This window comes from Chelonia mydas, chromosome 3 (assembly GCF_015237465.2).
Source record: "Chelonia mydas isolate rCheMyd1 chromosome 3, rCheMyd1.pri.v2, whole genome shotgun sequence".
In the NCBI taxonomy this organism is placed as follows: domain Eukaryota; kingdom Metazoa; phylum Chordata; order Testudines; family Cheloniidae; genus Chelonia; species Chelonia mydas.
Window position 1 is genome coordinate 32,033,274 of NC_057851.1, and position 15,733 is coordinate 32,049,006.

The 15,733-nt window shown below is 42.4% G+C and overlaps 1 protein-coding gene across 1 annotated transcript; it reads right to left on the minus strand.

Moving 5' to 3' along the window:
• Positions 1-721: 721 nt before the first annotated feature.
• On the minus strand, positions 722-11,742 carry RSAD2 (radical S-adenosyl methionine domain containing 2). The gene is made up of 6 exons (XM_007053186.4): positions 9,977-11,742; positions 8,662-8,823; positions 8,031-8,260; positions 5,747-5,896; positions 4,773-4,805; positions 722-4,123 (listed from the first exon to the last, which is right to left on the minus strand). The coding sequence occupies exons 1-6, from the start codon at positions 10,305-10,307 to the stop codon at positions 3,959-3,961; spliced, it is 1,071 nt and encodes a 356-aa protein (XP_007053248.2). The 5' UTR covers positions 10,308-11,742; the 3' UTR covers positions 722-3,958.
• Positions 11,743-15,733: the final 3,991 nt, after the last annotated feature.

Here is a 15,733-nt window from a genome sequence, read left to right on the forward strand (position 1 = left end):
CGGAAAATGTTAGTTTTGCAAAATAGGGCAAAAAATGGTAAGGCCAGCCATGCAAGCCTACCCAAAGAACTATGAAGCCTCAATCTTTTGGACCGCCAATGCAGGAGTTTACACTATATCCCAAAGATAAGTGGATGATGCTGTATAGGTATCACTTTCATTTACTCCCACCTTGGAGCCACCAGGTTTTGTCACTTCTATCTGCATAGGCAAAAAGACGATCTACCCCTTTTATGCCTTTCAAATACGTGTAGCCAGTTGTGTTCCCCACATAGCCTGTCAGGTTGATAATACAATGTAACCTAATTGTGCTCATATGACATGGAGTGATCAACTCACCATATAATACTGATATCTAGCTCTTACATTGTACTTTTGGTCAGGAAATCTCAAAGGACTTACAAAGGTGGTTGGTATCATTATCCCCATTTCATAGATGGGGAAACTGAAACACAGAGACAGGATGTGACTTGCCCAAGGTGGCAAAACTGGGAATAGAACTCAAATCTTTTGTGTCCCAGTCCCACATAACAAATGCACTGCAGTAAGAAAAGAATCTACATTTAGCCCCAGACCCTGCAATCAGCTCTGCATGGGCAAGGCATTCTTACAGAATTTGTTGCTGGACTAGGACCTTAGATTCCAAAGTTGAACACCCCTTGTGAATATGATAAATTATATGGTCCTGTGTTACATGTTACAAAAATAAACTATAGGTACATTTAAGAAAGTTAAAAGACTTTATTACAATGCAGAATATATTAATTTTTTACAAAACATTTTTAAAAATTTTCAGTAGTAATAATAAATAAATTCATCACCATATTTGTGCAACATACTAAAATATTACAGTTACACTTTATAATGAAAGCAAAGCACATCAAATAGAGCATATCCTACATTACTTACTCAGGAAAAATTCTCACTGAGTTCAAGTGCATTGAGCTCTTATTACCTGTCACTTTTCCTAATACGAAAAGCAATAAAAGTGCTAACAAGTTACTGTGCAAACTAATGCCTGATCCTGCAAACACATATGCATGTTTTTGACTACCATGAGACTACTCATGCTAGTAAAGTTAAACACATATGTGTTTGCAGGATTGAGACCTAAAGTCACATATTTAAAGTCAAGTGTGTGTATAAATCTTTGTAGGATCAGGGCCTAAAATATACAACTTGTTCTAATAGGAACCACATCCATATACTGTATCTAGCAGATCATTCTAGATTAATACTGAAACTTATAGCTATAGATAAAAACCCTTCATTTTGTTAAAAGTGTCTATTCACTGCTAAGGGTTGGCCTTCGAAGTATGTTAAAAATTAAAGCAGGTTCTCATTGGTGCAGACAATTTTCATCTCCTTTGAAGCAATATCACATACAGTAGGTTTGGGGTTTTTTATTGCACACTGTAGTAAAGACAATGAAAATCCCACAGGACTGAATTCCATGTGAAAAGTAAGAACACAAATCAGAACTCTCTTCACAGCATTCTCTGAAAATTTTGGTTCTTTATCATTCTTTTAAATGTTTCTAAATGTATGAATTTTTGTAGTTGCTTTTCTATTCACTTTTAGCATCTTCTCTCTAACTCTTTTATTCCTGTAGCAAAACTGTTGCATTTCTCTTGTGCAAATGACAGAGCAGCAGGAAGGGTGGCAAGATTAAAAGAGCCTGCATAGGGATTGAATACTTCTGTGTGTGTGGCTCATAGCTGAGGAGGCTCCCTGCATGCTGCTATGCAGCAGGCATTTTGGGTTAGCAGTAGGCTGATGGATTTAATGATACAAGGATACTGTAGCTCACGAAAGCTTACACTCAGATAAATTTGCTAGTCTGTAAGGTGCCACAAGTACTCCTTTTCTTTTTGTGGATACAGACTAACACGGCTGCTACTCTGAAGGATACACTAGCCATTCCTCAAGCTGGGGCTGGACCAGCAATCACAGAAAATTCCAACTCCTCAGCTCACAGCCTGGCTGCAGAGGATATATGTTGGATCCAAGATTTTAGCCATAAGAAAAAATCATATTCAAGGACACAAGTATATACTTTGGGTGTTGTCCCACAGTCTTTACACAGGGAAAACTCCAACTGAGGTAATGAGGAATTTTGCCTAAAGATTGTGGGATCAAGCTTTTTAATCTGGAGCAGTTAAAATGCCTTGAGAAAAAAAAAATAAAAATAAAAATCTATGTATAGACACCATAATGATTGCAGAATTCTCTCGGCACTCTTTTGTTCTTTAAGGGCTCTATGTCATTATGGTTAGGACAATAAAATACAGACCTAAGGAATTACTATTTAAAAGTATTTTCCCATTTTTTCAGCAGGGCGTAATAGCATAAAACTCTATCTAGAAGCTGTGGCTTCTATTACATTTAATTACTTCTCCCTTTCATAGATTCCAAGGCCAGGCCTAAGTTCAACGGGACTATCTGAATGAGTAAAGTTACTCACACATAAGTTTCTGCAGGATAGGGTCCTCAGTGAGTTCCCCATTTGTAGAGTTTTTCACACAAAAAATGAAGAAGGGAATTAAAAAAAAATAGAAAAACAACTGTAAACAGTTTGCAGCGGGGCTCAGGCACAAGTGTAATAACTGAAATTACTTCTAACTCGTGTTTTTGAGTTTACTGTATTTCAAGTTGATGCTACTCCTTTAAATTAAAGGTGGCTGTTATTAAATTTAATTGGTTTCACTTACACTCTGTATGTTATTGGTGCAGCTACTAAATAAGGGTGATTACTAAGCCAAGCTGGCTTCTAAATGAAGACATATGGTATGTGAACTTTGTGGTTTCTGACTTCCTGGCTTATCAAAATATACAGCTAATAATGCTAGCATGTCTTTAACACAAGGCAGCCATTACAGAATTCTGTCCACTCTCTCTAATAGAGCTCCCCCAGAAGAGCTGGATGGGGTGGGGGGGAAATCATTTAAAAAGTAAGATTTTAGTGGATTCATGTAAAAAGCAAAATATTTGGTTTTCACCTTGAATACTTTTTGTTAAGACAAAAGGCTATTTCCCATGGGAAACACTGTCAGTTTCTAGTGAAATAATAGTTTCCATCAAGGGTAAAAACATGATTATGTTTTGGGAAAAATTTCATATTCTCCCCTGACAAAAGTAGTGTTCTCTAGTAAACACACAAAAACTGCACTCTGCATGACATTTACAAATACTGGAGGAAATATGCGCTTTCACAAATAAATGTTTGCAAAGTGAAAATTGGAGGTTTCACTAGGTGCTGGTTTCCATTTAACTTAATTTAGCCTATGTCTCAGTCATATATTATGGTAACTAGCCCAATTCAACAGTTCTTACTCAAGAAAAAGTCAGCATTGTCTTCAAAGGGCTACTGATTTGCCCCCAGTGACGTAGCCTGGAATTGTAACTTGTTATTTCTTAAGAACTAGGCAGAACAAGCTTCATGGTAAGAAATCTACCTAACTGGTAATTAAAGAAGCATATTATGATGTTCCATTTGTTGTTTTTGTTTTTCTTGGTCATTGATTTATTATTTTAAAACTATTTCCTATATGCCTTTTTCTTATTTAATGCAATACTCTTTATGCCTAGAACTACCTATATTTTTACAATATATTTTACCATAGTGGAAGGTGTAGTCTACGAATTTTAAGAGATTAGGTAGGTACTAGATTTGGGAGATCATCTCATATCTAAATTCAATCATTATTTAGTAATCTCTGAGTACAGAGTAGATAAAAACAATCTAAATTTCAAAAAAATTAGTTTTATGCAAGCTAAAATTTAAAGTTACATACACTATTTTCTCTGCAATTAACATTACTTTTAATTAAAAATGGTCTTTGGCATATATATAAAGCATAAAAATAACAAACATACATACAATACTTATGTTAAAAACAATTATTATTATTATTATAGTACTACAAAGCGCATGTGTAATAAAAAAAGTACTTTTGAGTCACCATTCTAGCTTCATATCTGCTTTACTCCACACATATTTTCCTCCTCGACTCAGAAACATCTTCTCATCAAATCCACTGAATTTTATAGCATGTTCTACGCCTACATCTAGGATAGATTTGGAAGGCTCTTTCCGTCCATTTCTACAGTTCAGAAAACGCATCTAGAAAATTCATAGATTAAGAAAATTAGAAAGTGGCTAAAAGTGGAGTATTTCTACAAAATTAAATAACTTAAGCCCCAATCCTGTGAAGTCTCATGCACATGGTTAGCTCTGCGCACGTGAGTAATTCCACTGAAGCCAATGAAACTACTCGCAAGTGTAAAGTTAAGCACGTGAGTAAATCTTTGCAGGACCAGGGTCTTTTTTTTTCTCCTAAAAGATGGTACAAAGAGAGTTAGAAAATATCCTGCTTAGTTTACATATAGGTAAAGAATACACATTCCCATACAAATTAGTTTTGCAAATTGGACTTCACAGTAAAGATCAAATATAACAGATGTGTAAACTATGATCCTGATCCTGCAATTGGTTGCATGCAGGTGGACCCCTATGCACTTGTGAAGCTGCTCACTCAGGTCCATTTGCAGGATCAGGTCCTGTGTTTGTCTAAATGTTTATGATGATGAATGCAATTTCCTTGCATCCACATGTAGCAGGCCACTCTTTCAGAAACGTGTGGAAAGTGCTGTATGGGGTAAACATTAAACTGAAATAATTGTAGTTTAGCCTGCTAAACCATGAATAATAGCATAGCCCATATTAACTGATAGACAAATATTAACTCATTAAGTAGCAAATAAAAACTTACATATTCATCCAGAATGAGGTATGAGTCTCTCATCTGTAAAAGCATAGAAAAAACTATAAATTACTAGACAAACTAAAATCTATGTTTTTTACTGAAAGTTAGGGAGAAATAAGGTATAAGCATAATAAGTATCCATTCCCTTAGGGCTTGATCCAAAGTCCTTTGGAATCAGCTGGAGTCTTTCCATTCACTTTGATGAACTTTGGATCATGCCCTTAGTGAGTAGCAGATAGAGAACCATGAAGGTGGCTTTTTATGAAAGAACAAATTGTTGCTAGACAAACATTTTTTGTTTGGTTTAAGGATCAGATTGAAACATGGATGCTCAAAGGGATACAGGTGCTTTTAAAATATATCCAATCACTTACTTAAATGTTCACATCATCACTTAGATATGTACAGTGAATACCCACTTTACACGTTTAAATGATTTTATGAAATTCAAAAGGAAGGATATGGCCCATTAAGGCACCCACATTTGAAAACTGGGCTCCGAATTTAAAAAAAAAAAAACTTATCTATTAAAATGTGACCATCCTTAAATGTTGTGATCTGGCACTAAATTCCTCCAGATTCTGTCTTTTTTGTTTTGTTTTGATTTAAATTCACTACGTAGGTTTTTGCTTAGAAAACCTAACCTATTACTTTTACTCTACTGGTATTTTGAATGCCCCCATCTACCTTAGTACCGCCAACATTGCCTGGTCCAGCTACCATAGAAATCAATTGCAAAATTCCCACCGATTTCAATGGGGGCAGAATTGGGCTCCACAACTGTCATTATCCCAGTTTTATGTGCTTTTCACTCCATATGGAATAGATTTTTTTTTAAATTCTCCAAATATAAAAAAAACAGCTGCTAAAGGAATTATATTGTCTAACTCTAAGTAAGTATTAGTAAGCAAAGCATTAGCAATCATGCTATTTTCTAGTTTCTGATAATAAAGAATTATCAAAGAATAGCTTAATTTTACCTTCTGATTAGATTCTGGTACTAAACATGAGACCTCTCTATGGCCATCTAGGAATCGTTCAAAATCTTCATCGCTAATAATAAATTTCTCTGCTTCTCTCAGTGCATCTTCACCTGTATTCTCTCCTTCAATGAGCAGGCATTGGAATACCTGAAAGACAGAAAGTATATGATGAAGGTTGTCAGGTATCAGAGGGGTAGCCGTGTTTGCCACTTTTAAAGATCCAGACTAAGAGTCCTGTGGCACTTTATAGACTAACAGACATATTGGAGCATAAGCTTTCGTGGGTGAATACCGACGAAGTGGGTATTCACCCACAAAAGCTTATGCGCCAATACGACTGTTAGTCTATAAAGTGCCACAGGACACTTTGCTGCTTTTACATGATGAAGGTTGTATATCTGTCATAATTACCATGGGAAAAACAAAACATAAACCCCACCATGACTGAGAGGGCCTGGGTCTCTCTTTTCACAGTGGTTTCAACTGGCTGAATCTTCAGTGAAGTCAACGGAGTCACACCAGCATACCATGGAGTGTAAAACCAGCATAAATCATAGATGCCAACAGGGTGAAATCCTGGCCCCACTAAAGTAAATGGGAGTTTTGCCATTGACTTCAGTGGGACCAAAATTTCTCTCATAGTTTTTTAACTAGAGATCAAACTGCTTGATCTCCCACTCTGTTACACCAGTGTTATGCTGGTTCAATTACATTTATTTCAATGGAATTAAAATGCTGCAAACTAGTGTAACAGAGTGGAGGATCAGGCTCTAACTATTGAGAAAGACTCTTCCATGCATCTTTGAACATTGAAAAGCATGCTAGCCTTACAAGATTTTAAACTACTTAGGACAGCTATTTAACACTTTTCTAATGAAAAATATACTTAATAATAATTAATATTGTGTATTCAGACTTCTTCCTTTTTTCAAAGTAATATGACATTTTTCATTTTTTTTCCCTATAAAAAAACACGATGTTCCCTATATGTCCCAAAATTACCAGACTTCTGTATGGTGAAAAAATATTTCCTTGTAAATAACACGAAAGGGCAAATTCTCGACTGTATCTGAGTATCACTCAAATGCAGTGAGGGAGGTGGCCTGTCTGGGAATTGGTTATGGATCCCTGATACTAAGTGCCACCATAAATTAGAGCCACAGCTCTATCTCACCCAACTGGAAGATCAGTCATAGCAGAGCTCTGCTCCACCATGCCCCCTTCCTGGAGGGTTGCCAACTTTCTAATTGCACAAAACCCTTGTCCCACTCTTCTCTGAGGTCCCGACCCTGCTCACTCTACCCCACCCCCCGCCGCATCGCTTGCTCTTCCCCACCCTCACTCATTTTCACTGGGCTGGGGCAGAGGTTTGGGGTGCAGGAGGGGTGAGGGCTCCAGCTGGGGGTGCAGGTTCTGGGGTGAGGCCGGAAATGTGGGGTTCAGGGTGTGGGAAGAGACTCCGGGCTTGGGCAGGGGATTGGGAAATGGGAGGGGGTGAGGGCTCCAGCTGGGGGTGCAGGAGGGGACTCCAAGCTGGGGCCAAGGGGTTCATAGTATCAGAGGAGGCTCAGGGCTGGGGGAGGGGTTTTGAGTGAGGGAGTGTGGGCTCTGGGGTGGGGCCAGGGATGAGGGGGTTGGAGTGCAGGAGGGGGCTCTGGGCTGGGGCCAAGAGGTTTGTAGTATGGGAGGGGACTCCGGGCTGGGGCAAGGGATTGGGGTATGGGAGGGGTTCAAGGCTCCGGCTGGGGGTGTGGGCGAGGGTTTGGGGTGTGAGAGGGGGTTTCAACCTGGAGCTGGGGTTTAGGAGGAGGTTCAGGGTGCAGGCTGTGGCTGGCCGGCGCTTACCTAAGGCGGTTCCCGTAAGCAGCCAGCATCTCTGACTCCTAGGTGGAGGGGCCGAGGGCTCTGCTCCCTGCCCATGCCCGCAGGCACCGCCCCCACAGGTCCCATTGTCCACAGTTTCCGGGCAATGGGAGTTGTGGAACTGACGCCGGCGCTCCAGGCTGGGGCAGCGCATGGAGCCCCCATGGACATCCCTGTGCCTAGGAGCCAGACATGCGGCCACTTTTAGGAGCCACGCGGAGCCAGGAAAGGCAGGGAGCTTGCCTTAGCCCTGCTGCGCCACTGACCAGACTTTTATAGGCGCAATCAGCACCCGGAGCTGCCATGGTCCCTTTTCAACCAGGCGTTCCAGTCGAAAACCAGATGCCTGGCAATCCTACCTTCCTGCTTCTCCCCTTTCCCTGAGAAGAGAACATGTAGCCCTGTATTTCTTGCTTACCTTCCATCGGACAGGATTTAGTGCCTTAATCTGTTCATTCATATCTTCGTGAACATTAAATCTATTAATTACTGAATTTAATTTAAAAGCCACAGCATAATCTCGGCACCACTTTCTCAGTCTTTGGAGATTCTCAATGTGGTTCTTGTTTCCTTGTCCACGGCCAATTAAAACATTGACTTCCTCATCAAAACTATCACAGGAAACTGCAAGAATGTCTAGGTAGTCACCTGAAACAGACAAAACATTAAGTATTATTCAGTGTCTGTAGTAAAGAGTCATTAACTGTCCAGCTCTGCCATCTTCCACCTCCAAGTACACCCTCAAAACCCATCATGAGGAACCCTATCAAAAAGGATTCCACGTGGTCACGGGAGGACTGGAGAGCATCTCAAAAGTGACACACCCCTTTTCTACACAGACATGGGGACGCCTTGAGCTAATGTTTTTAAAGTCAGTCTAAATACCTCTGATTTAAAAGTACACATAAGAGTATTTGGTTTTGTTTGCATTTACTGTAAATGTATTATTAACAAAAATATCTACAGACAGACACCTTACTATAAAGTTGAATTGAGAAGACTCCTGAAACCCGTGCATCTTTTTAAACATACACATCGTTCTTTCTTACCGTAACGCTTGAACCATCGTTCTCTAATCATGCTGCCATTGCTCACAATGCTGACACTTGACAGTTTTAGTTCCTGCTTGCAAAACTGGACCAATTTGCCCACAAATTCTCCTCTGTCTTGCAGAAATGGCTCTCCTCCTGAAAAGTTTATTTTTTCCATACCTAGTATTTGACAAAAAAGAGAAATATTATTTAGATTGGATAAATTTAAGTTTTGGGAACTTTTTCTCACAACATATGCACAGAAGAATACAGATGATTTGCACAGACATACTAATGGTGAGCCACAGTCCATAGACTCCCCTTGAGTTCAATAAACTGTTCCAAAAATGTATGAAGAGGGGAAACCCCTTTTTCTGCTAAAGTTTTGCTACGATTTTCATAAATGTATGAAATTCCCATTGACTTCAATGGAGCCAAGATTTCACCCCTTGTCTCTATTCACTATGTAAAGTACCATGCACATTATTGTACAGAAGATTATTTACAAATCATTAAAATTATAAGGCAAATATTTTCAAACCTGGGTATCTGAAAAGACACTCCTAAATCCACATTTAGATACTTTATTTATGAATTTAGCAGGCTATCTTCAGGCACTTAAGCTTTGAAAATGTGGGCTAATATAATAATCAATGCTCTTTGCTTGTAAGCCAGACCTTTACCAGTCAGATTTGCGTCCCCACGTTTAGATGATATCAGCCTCTACTGCAGTTTTTTGTATCTTTTCACATTTAAGGCAGTGACTAGATTTTAACTTTCAGGCGCTGTTTGAACTCCCTCCTAGTTGAACCAAAACTAAACATATTCGTCTGAAATGGCAAAGGAGATTTATTGTTTTTTTACCGGGGAGAACTTTTGGCTACATTTTATGAAGATGCCACACAGCAGCACTACTCCAAATGTGTCCCATATACTGTACTTCCAGTACTTTTTCAGCACATGACTGAATAAGGAGAGAACTGGAGCCTGAACCTACTCTGCTGGGCTTCTTTAGGTCTGGATCACAGCTTTAATTCAGGGGTAGTGGAGAAAGGTGCTGAGGGAGGGAGAATTGGGGAAATTCTTGATCAAAAAGGGGGAATTTTGTCAATTCCCCTCCCCATGAAATTCAGCATTTGGACAATAAATTTAAAATAAATAATAATAATAATTAATAATAACAATCAATCAGAATTTGGACCATGTCAGAATATTTGCTGCACTAATTGGATGACCCAGCCAGGCGGGGGGCGGATGCCCCCAGTCTACAGCCCCAGTCCCAGCAGCGGAGTTCACCCCGGAGATCCCAGGGCCAGCAGTGGGGCAGACTCACCCGCCTCCTTGAGCATGGTCAGCCCCCTCTTGGCTTCCTCGAGGGGCAGCACGAAGGAGGTCTTGGCCGTGTGGAAGCAGAAGCCGCAGCGGTAGTTGCACTGGCGGGTGAAGTGATAGTTGACGCTGGTCGGAACCGTGGGCACCTCGGCGCCATCCGGCTCCCCAGCGCCCTCCTCCAGCAGCGGGGGGCTCCTCCCGGGCAGCAGCGCCCCCCGGAACCAGCAGGAGAAGGGCGCCAGGCAGAGCCACAGGGCGCTCAGCTGCGCATGGAGGACCCGGAGCAGCATCGCCAGCGCCTGGGGCAAGGTGCGCATCTCGGCGAGGTGCATGGCGGTGCGGGGCTGCAGCGCTCTGGGGCGCAGGGCAGGGGCGCGGGCTCCATTTAATAGCGGGGAGCATGTGACAGGCGCTGCTGGCTGCGGGAAAGGAAGGGGCAGTTTCGGTTTCCTTTACGGAGAAGCGAAACTTGGCTCCCGGTTGCGGCAGCAGGTGAGGTGTGTGGAGCCCGCGGCGAGCCGGTTTACAATGGGCCACCCTCACTCCCTGCCTGGTTCCAGCTGCTTTGCATCCCCCTCCCCACGTTGGGGCCCTGCTCAGGCCCGTGCCTGGCTCCCAAACAGGCGCTTGGGAAATATGCCCGACTTCTGGTTTCAGCTGGTTAGTGCCCTGCTTCCCATCCACACCAACGGAGCGGTTCGCGCAGAGCTACCCTGCACCCCTGATTGCATCGGACATGCTCCCTCCCCCTGGGCATCCCCTAGGCGACACATGGGGTGTCTGCAAACCGCAGTCCAGCCAGCAGGTGTGATTGAGGCGTGTGCGTCTTCACAACTGACCATAAGGGGTGGGATGCCCTGGGCCTCTAAAGCAGCTGGGCGCTGTGCTGCTAGCCAATAAGGAGAATCATTCTAGCCTGGGCTCCTCTCTCTCCTGCTCTCCCCCCGCCTGAGGATTTTCTGTCTGTTATAAAGGCCCTCTCTAGGGGTGCTCACAGCTGGCACAAATTAATACAGCCTCAGAGGACCAGTCCAAGGCAGAGCAGCCTCAAGCTTGGAGAAGTGGCACAAAATTTCCAGTCACCCCACCTCCCAACCTGTGTGCCAATCTCGAGCTGAGGCTTGGGGTTAGGGTGACTGGATGTCCAGATATTAGGGGCTTTGTTTTATATATGCAAATATTCTCTCCCCCCGGCCCTGGAAAAAAAAAGTGTCCCTATTTTTCACACTTGCTATCTAGTCACCCTGCTTGGGGCCAGAGTGTTTAATTTCCCACACCACTTTATGGCTCCCAGGCCATTAATATTTTCTCTCAGCTAACATTTTCACACAGAAGTTGGTCCAATAACTTACCTTACCCATCTTGTCTGGCTAATGTCCTGGGACTGACATAGCTACAACAACACTGCAAACAATTTTCAGAGGGATACATAAGAAGGTTAGGAGTATGGTGGATTAATTTTGTTCAGACAATGAATAATTCCAGGGCTGTATTACCTACTAGCACTTAATGTTTATTTGAAACAAAGGCTCACTGATGTGGGGGAGGGAGGGAGTTTAAAAATGCAAATGTCCCATAAGAAGACTGTCAGAGTTAGCCAAAATGTTCTCATTTTCTAAAATCTTCTCTACACCTTGCTTGTGAAATGAAAATTACAAATGCTTTCTTCATTTTTAGCATCAATACATTTTCTGAATATGGGTTTGGACCACATACTGTTGGATCATATTAAAGAAGTTCTGTATTAAAATCACAAATGAGTTTGATTCCCCATAGTTTAAATTCCAGGGTATTACTAATTAAGAGGTCTCTTGGTTTTTGGTACTGTTTCTCTCCCTCTGTGTGTGAAACTTGCAAGCTGCTAATTGTGTTAGTACATTCTAAGACAGAGTCTGTTCTCAAAGCAATTCACAGAGACTCAAAGCAATACTCTAACAACAGAAACAGCACCCAGAGACTCCCCGCCCTTTTGTTGTATTAACAATTGTGATTTAAAATAGAGATGGAGGATGTATGTGGATGGATGCTTGGTGTGGATAATAACTAAATGATCAGGGAGGTGCCAGCCTAAGAATCCAGTGTCCATCGGCTGAAGAAGGCGTCAAGTGGAAATAACCAGAGGACCCCCGGAGGACAGACTGGAATCCATCCAACAGCCTCAAGAATGGGAGAACCAAAGAACAAGATAACATCTTGGAGCCGTCAGGAATGTGCTATCTGCTGATTGATTCAGCAACAGCATGATGCAGCAATTCCCATAGACTGGCATAGGAAGAAATTCCTATAAAAATAGACTCTAAAAAGTCAGAACTTTGGGGTCTGATTCTGCAAACCAACTTCCAGGAGCATTAGATGAGCATCTGACAAGGCCCTGCTCCCTCCTCATGTCCAGGCCACCTGGCCAGTGGCTTGGCATGAGCAACTCTAAGGCTGGTAACTATGATAACAACTTTGCAGAACGTGTGTGTGTGTGTGTGTGTGTGTAAATATGAGATTGAATGGAATGTTATAGCTATAACTAACTGCTTACTATGATAACAACCTTGCAGAACCTGTGTGTGTGTGTGTGTATGAATGAATGTGTGAATAAAGATGAGATTGAATGGAATGTTACAGCTGTAACTAACTGCTTACTATGATTCTTTCTGTATTCACAATAAATGTGGTATTTTGCCTTTTTCCCTTTAATAAGATCCTGCTGGTTTTTATTTTATTGGTACAACAATACCCAGAATTATCTACTAGGGCTATACTTCACAGCTCTAGCATAGCAAAACCCACATCCAAGTTTGCATACCTGACCTCAGCAAATCCTACTTCAAATGTTATATATAGCAGCAGTAACAGTATTGGATATTGGATCTGGTAAACAAGGTATTTGGTGTACCTATGTGCATGTTGGTTACCAAAACATTCTTCCAGCTCAAACATTCACCAATGCATGAGCAATGCAGGAAAAACACAAGTGTACTTTTGTGTATAATGTACTTCTCTAAAATGTTTTTTGCAAGCAACGGCTATAATAGTCTTTTTTCTGCATACAATGTTCTAGTGTAGGCTCAAAAAAAAAAGCATAAAACTACCTGGACTTTTGACAATGTTAAACACCAGGGGCCTGATTCTCTCCCTATTGACTTCAGTGCAAGTTACTTATATCCTGCAGGGGAAGAATCAGTCCCTTGGGCACAAAGTGTCTCAGATCAAGTCTGGCTATGTTCAAGCAGGTGGGTGAGTGTACAAAAAAAATTGGAAAGTAAATATATGTTCCAGAAAAGGTACTTGAATAATGCATGCATTGTGTACCCAGTGATCTGCCTTACAGCCTCAGCAAAGGTGGCTTGGGAGGCATCTCCTGATGAACAGCGCACTCACATATGTGAATGCTGTTTACTCCCTAAGTGCTCCAAAAGAGAAAAACACCAGTGTAAGATAAGGATTTCATGGACCATGTCTCATTCCATTCCTGACTACGTGGGCTTACCACCAGTTCCAGATAACATCCCTATGAGAAAAACAGTTTAGTATCATCTGCAAACTTTGCCACCTCGCTGTTTACCCCTTTCCCCCAGATCATTTATGAATAGGTTGAATAGGATTGGTCCTAGGACTGACCCTTGGGGAACACCACTAGTTAGCCCTCTCCATTCTGAAAATGTACCATTTATTCCTACCCTCTGTTCCCTGTCTTTTAACCAGTTCTCAATCCATGAAAGGATCTTCCCTCTTATCACATGACAACTTAATTTACGTAAGAGCTTTTGGTGAGAGACCTTGTCAAAGGCTTTCTGGAAATCTAAGTACACTATGTCCACTGGATCCCCCTTGTCCACATGTTTGTTGACCCCCTCAAAGAACTCTAATAGATTAGTAAGACATGATCTCCCTTTACAGAAACCATGTTGACTTTTGCGCAACAATTTATGTTCTTCTATGTGTCTGACAATTTTATTATTTACTATTGTTTCAACTAATTTGCCCGGTACTGACATTAGACTTACCAGTCTGTAATTGCCAGGATCGCCTCTAGAGCCCTTCTTAAATATTGGCGTTAGTGCAGTAGTGCCTTTTTCCAGTCATCCAGGACCTCCCCCAATCGCCACAAATTTTCAAAGATAATGGCCAATGGATCTACAATTGCATCAGCCAACTCCCTCAGCACCCTTGGATGCATGAGATCTGGACCCATGGACTTGTGCATGTTCAGCTTTTCTAAATAGTTCTTAACCTGTTCTCTCACCACTGAGGGCTGCTCACCTACTCCCCACGCTGTGTTCCCAATGCAGCAGTCTGGGACCTGCCCTTGTCTGTGAAGACCGAGGCAAAAAAAAAGCAGAGTACTTCAGCTTTTTCCACAGCATCTGTCACTATTCCTCCCGCATTCAGTAAGGGTCCCACACTTTCCCTGACCTTCTTCTTGTTGCTAACATACTTGTAGAAACCCTTCACATCCCTTGCTAGTAGGGTGACCAGATGTCCCATTTTTATAGGGACAGTCCTGATTTTTGGGTCTTTTTCTTATATAGGCTCCTATTACCCCCCACCCCATCCCGATTTTTCACACTTGCTGTCTGGTCACCCTACTTGCTAGCTGCAACTCCAGTTTGTGCCTTGGCCTTCCTGATTACACCTCTGCATGCTCTAGCAATATTTTTATACTGCACTTAGGAAGAAAGATCCCATGCACCGCTACAGGCTGGGGACTGACTGGCTCAGCAGCAGTTCTGCAGAAAAGAACCTGGGGATTACAGAGGACGAGAAGCTGGATATGAGTCAGCAGTGTACCCTTGTTGCCAAGAAGGCCAATGGCATATTGGGCTGTATTAGTAGGCGCATTGCCAGCACATCGAGGGAAGTGATTATTCCCCTGTATTCGGCTGGTGAGGTCACATCTGGAGTACTGCGTCCAGTTTTGGTCTCCCCACTATAGAAAGGATGTGCACAAATTGGAGACAGTCCAACGGAAGTCAAAGAAAATGATTAGAGGGCTGGGGCAGATGACTTACAAGGAGAGGCTGAGGGCACTGGGCTTATTTAGGCTACAGAAGAGATGCATGAGGGGCGATTTGACAGCAGCCTTCAACTACCTGAAGGGGGATTCCACAGAGGATGGAGCTAGGCTGTTCTCAGTGGTGGCAGATGACACAACAAGGAGCAATGGTCTCAAGTTGCAGTGGGGGAGGTCTAGGTTGGATATTAGGAAACAGTATTTCACTGGGAGGGTGGTGAAACACTGCAATGGGTTACCTAGGGCAGTGGTGGAATCTCCATCCTTAGAGGTTTTTAAAGCCTGTCTTGACAGAGCCCTGGCTGGGATGATTTAGTGGGTCTTGGTCCTGCTTTGAGCAGGGGGTTGGGCGAGATGAGGCTCCTGAGGTCTCTTCCAAGCCTAATCTTCTATGATTCTATGGTTAAGGGCGGGTGGCGGGGCACCTTGGCAACCAATGCAGTCAGACCTCTGAGCTGGGGACATAAACACTCCCGCTGCAAACACGGGACTCCCAATCCCTTGCAACCTGGACGAGTTTCGTTTCTTTCATCACAACTGCTTGTTTTCAAAGATGTTGTCATCGCCTAATGTGCAAACAGATCCGTATAGCCTCCCAGTCGTCCCCCCCCCCCCTTTTTTTTTCTTGTTTTGTGTGGTTTCCCAGCAGCAGCAAGCGAGCTGGGTTTCTCTGAAGTGGCTGCAGAAGAGCGAAGAGCCTGCTGCCGCCGCCGCTGGCTAGAAAAGCTGGCCCCACAGCCCAAACGATAGCCG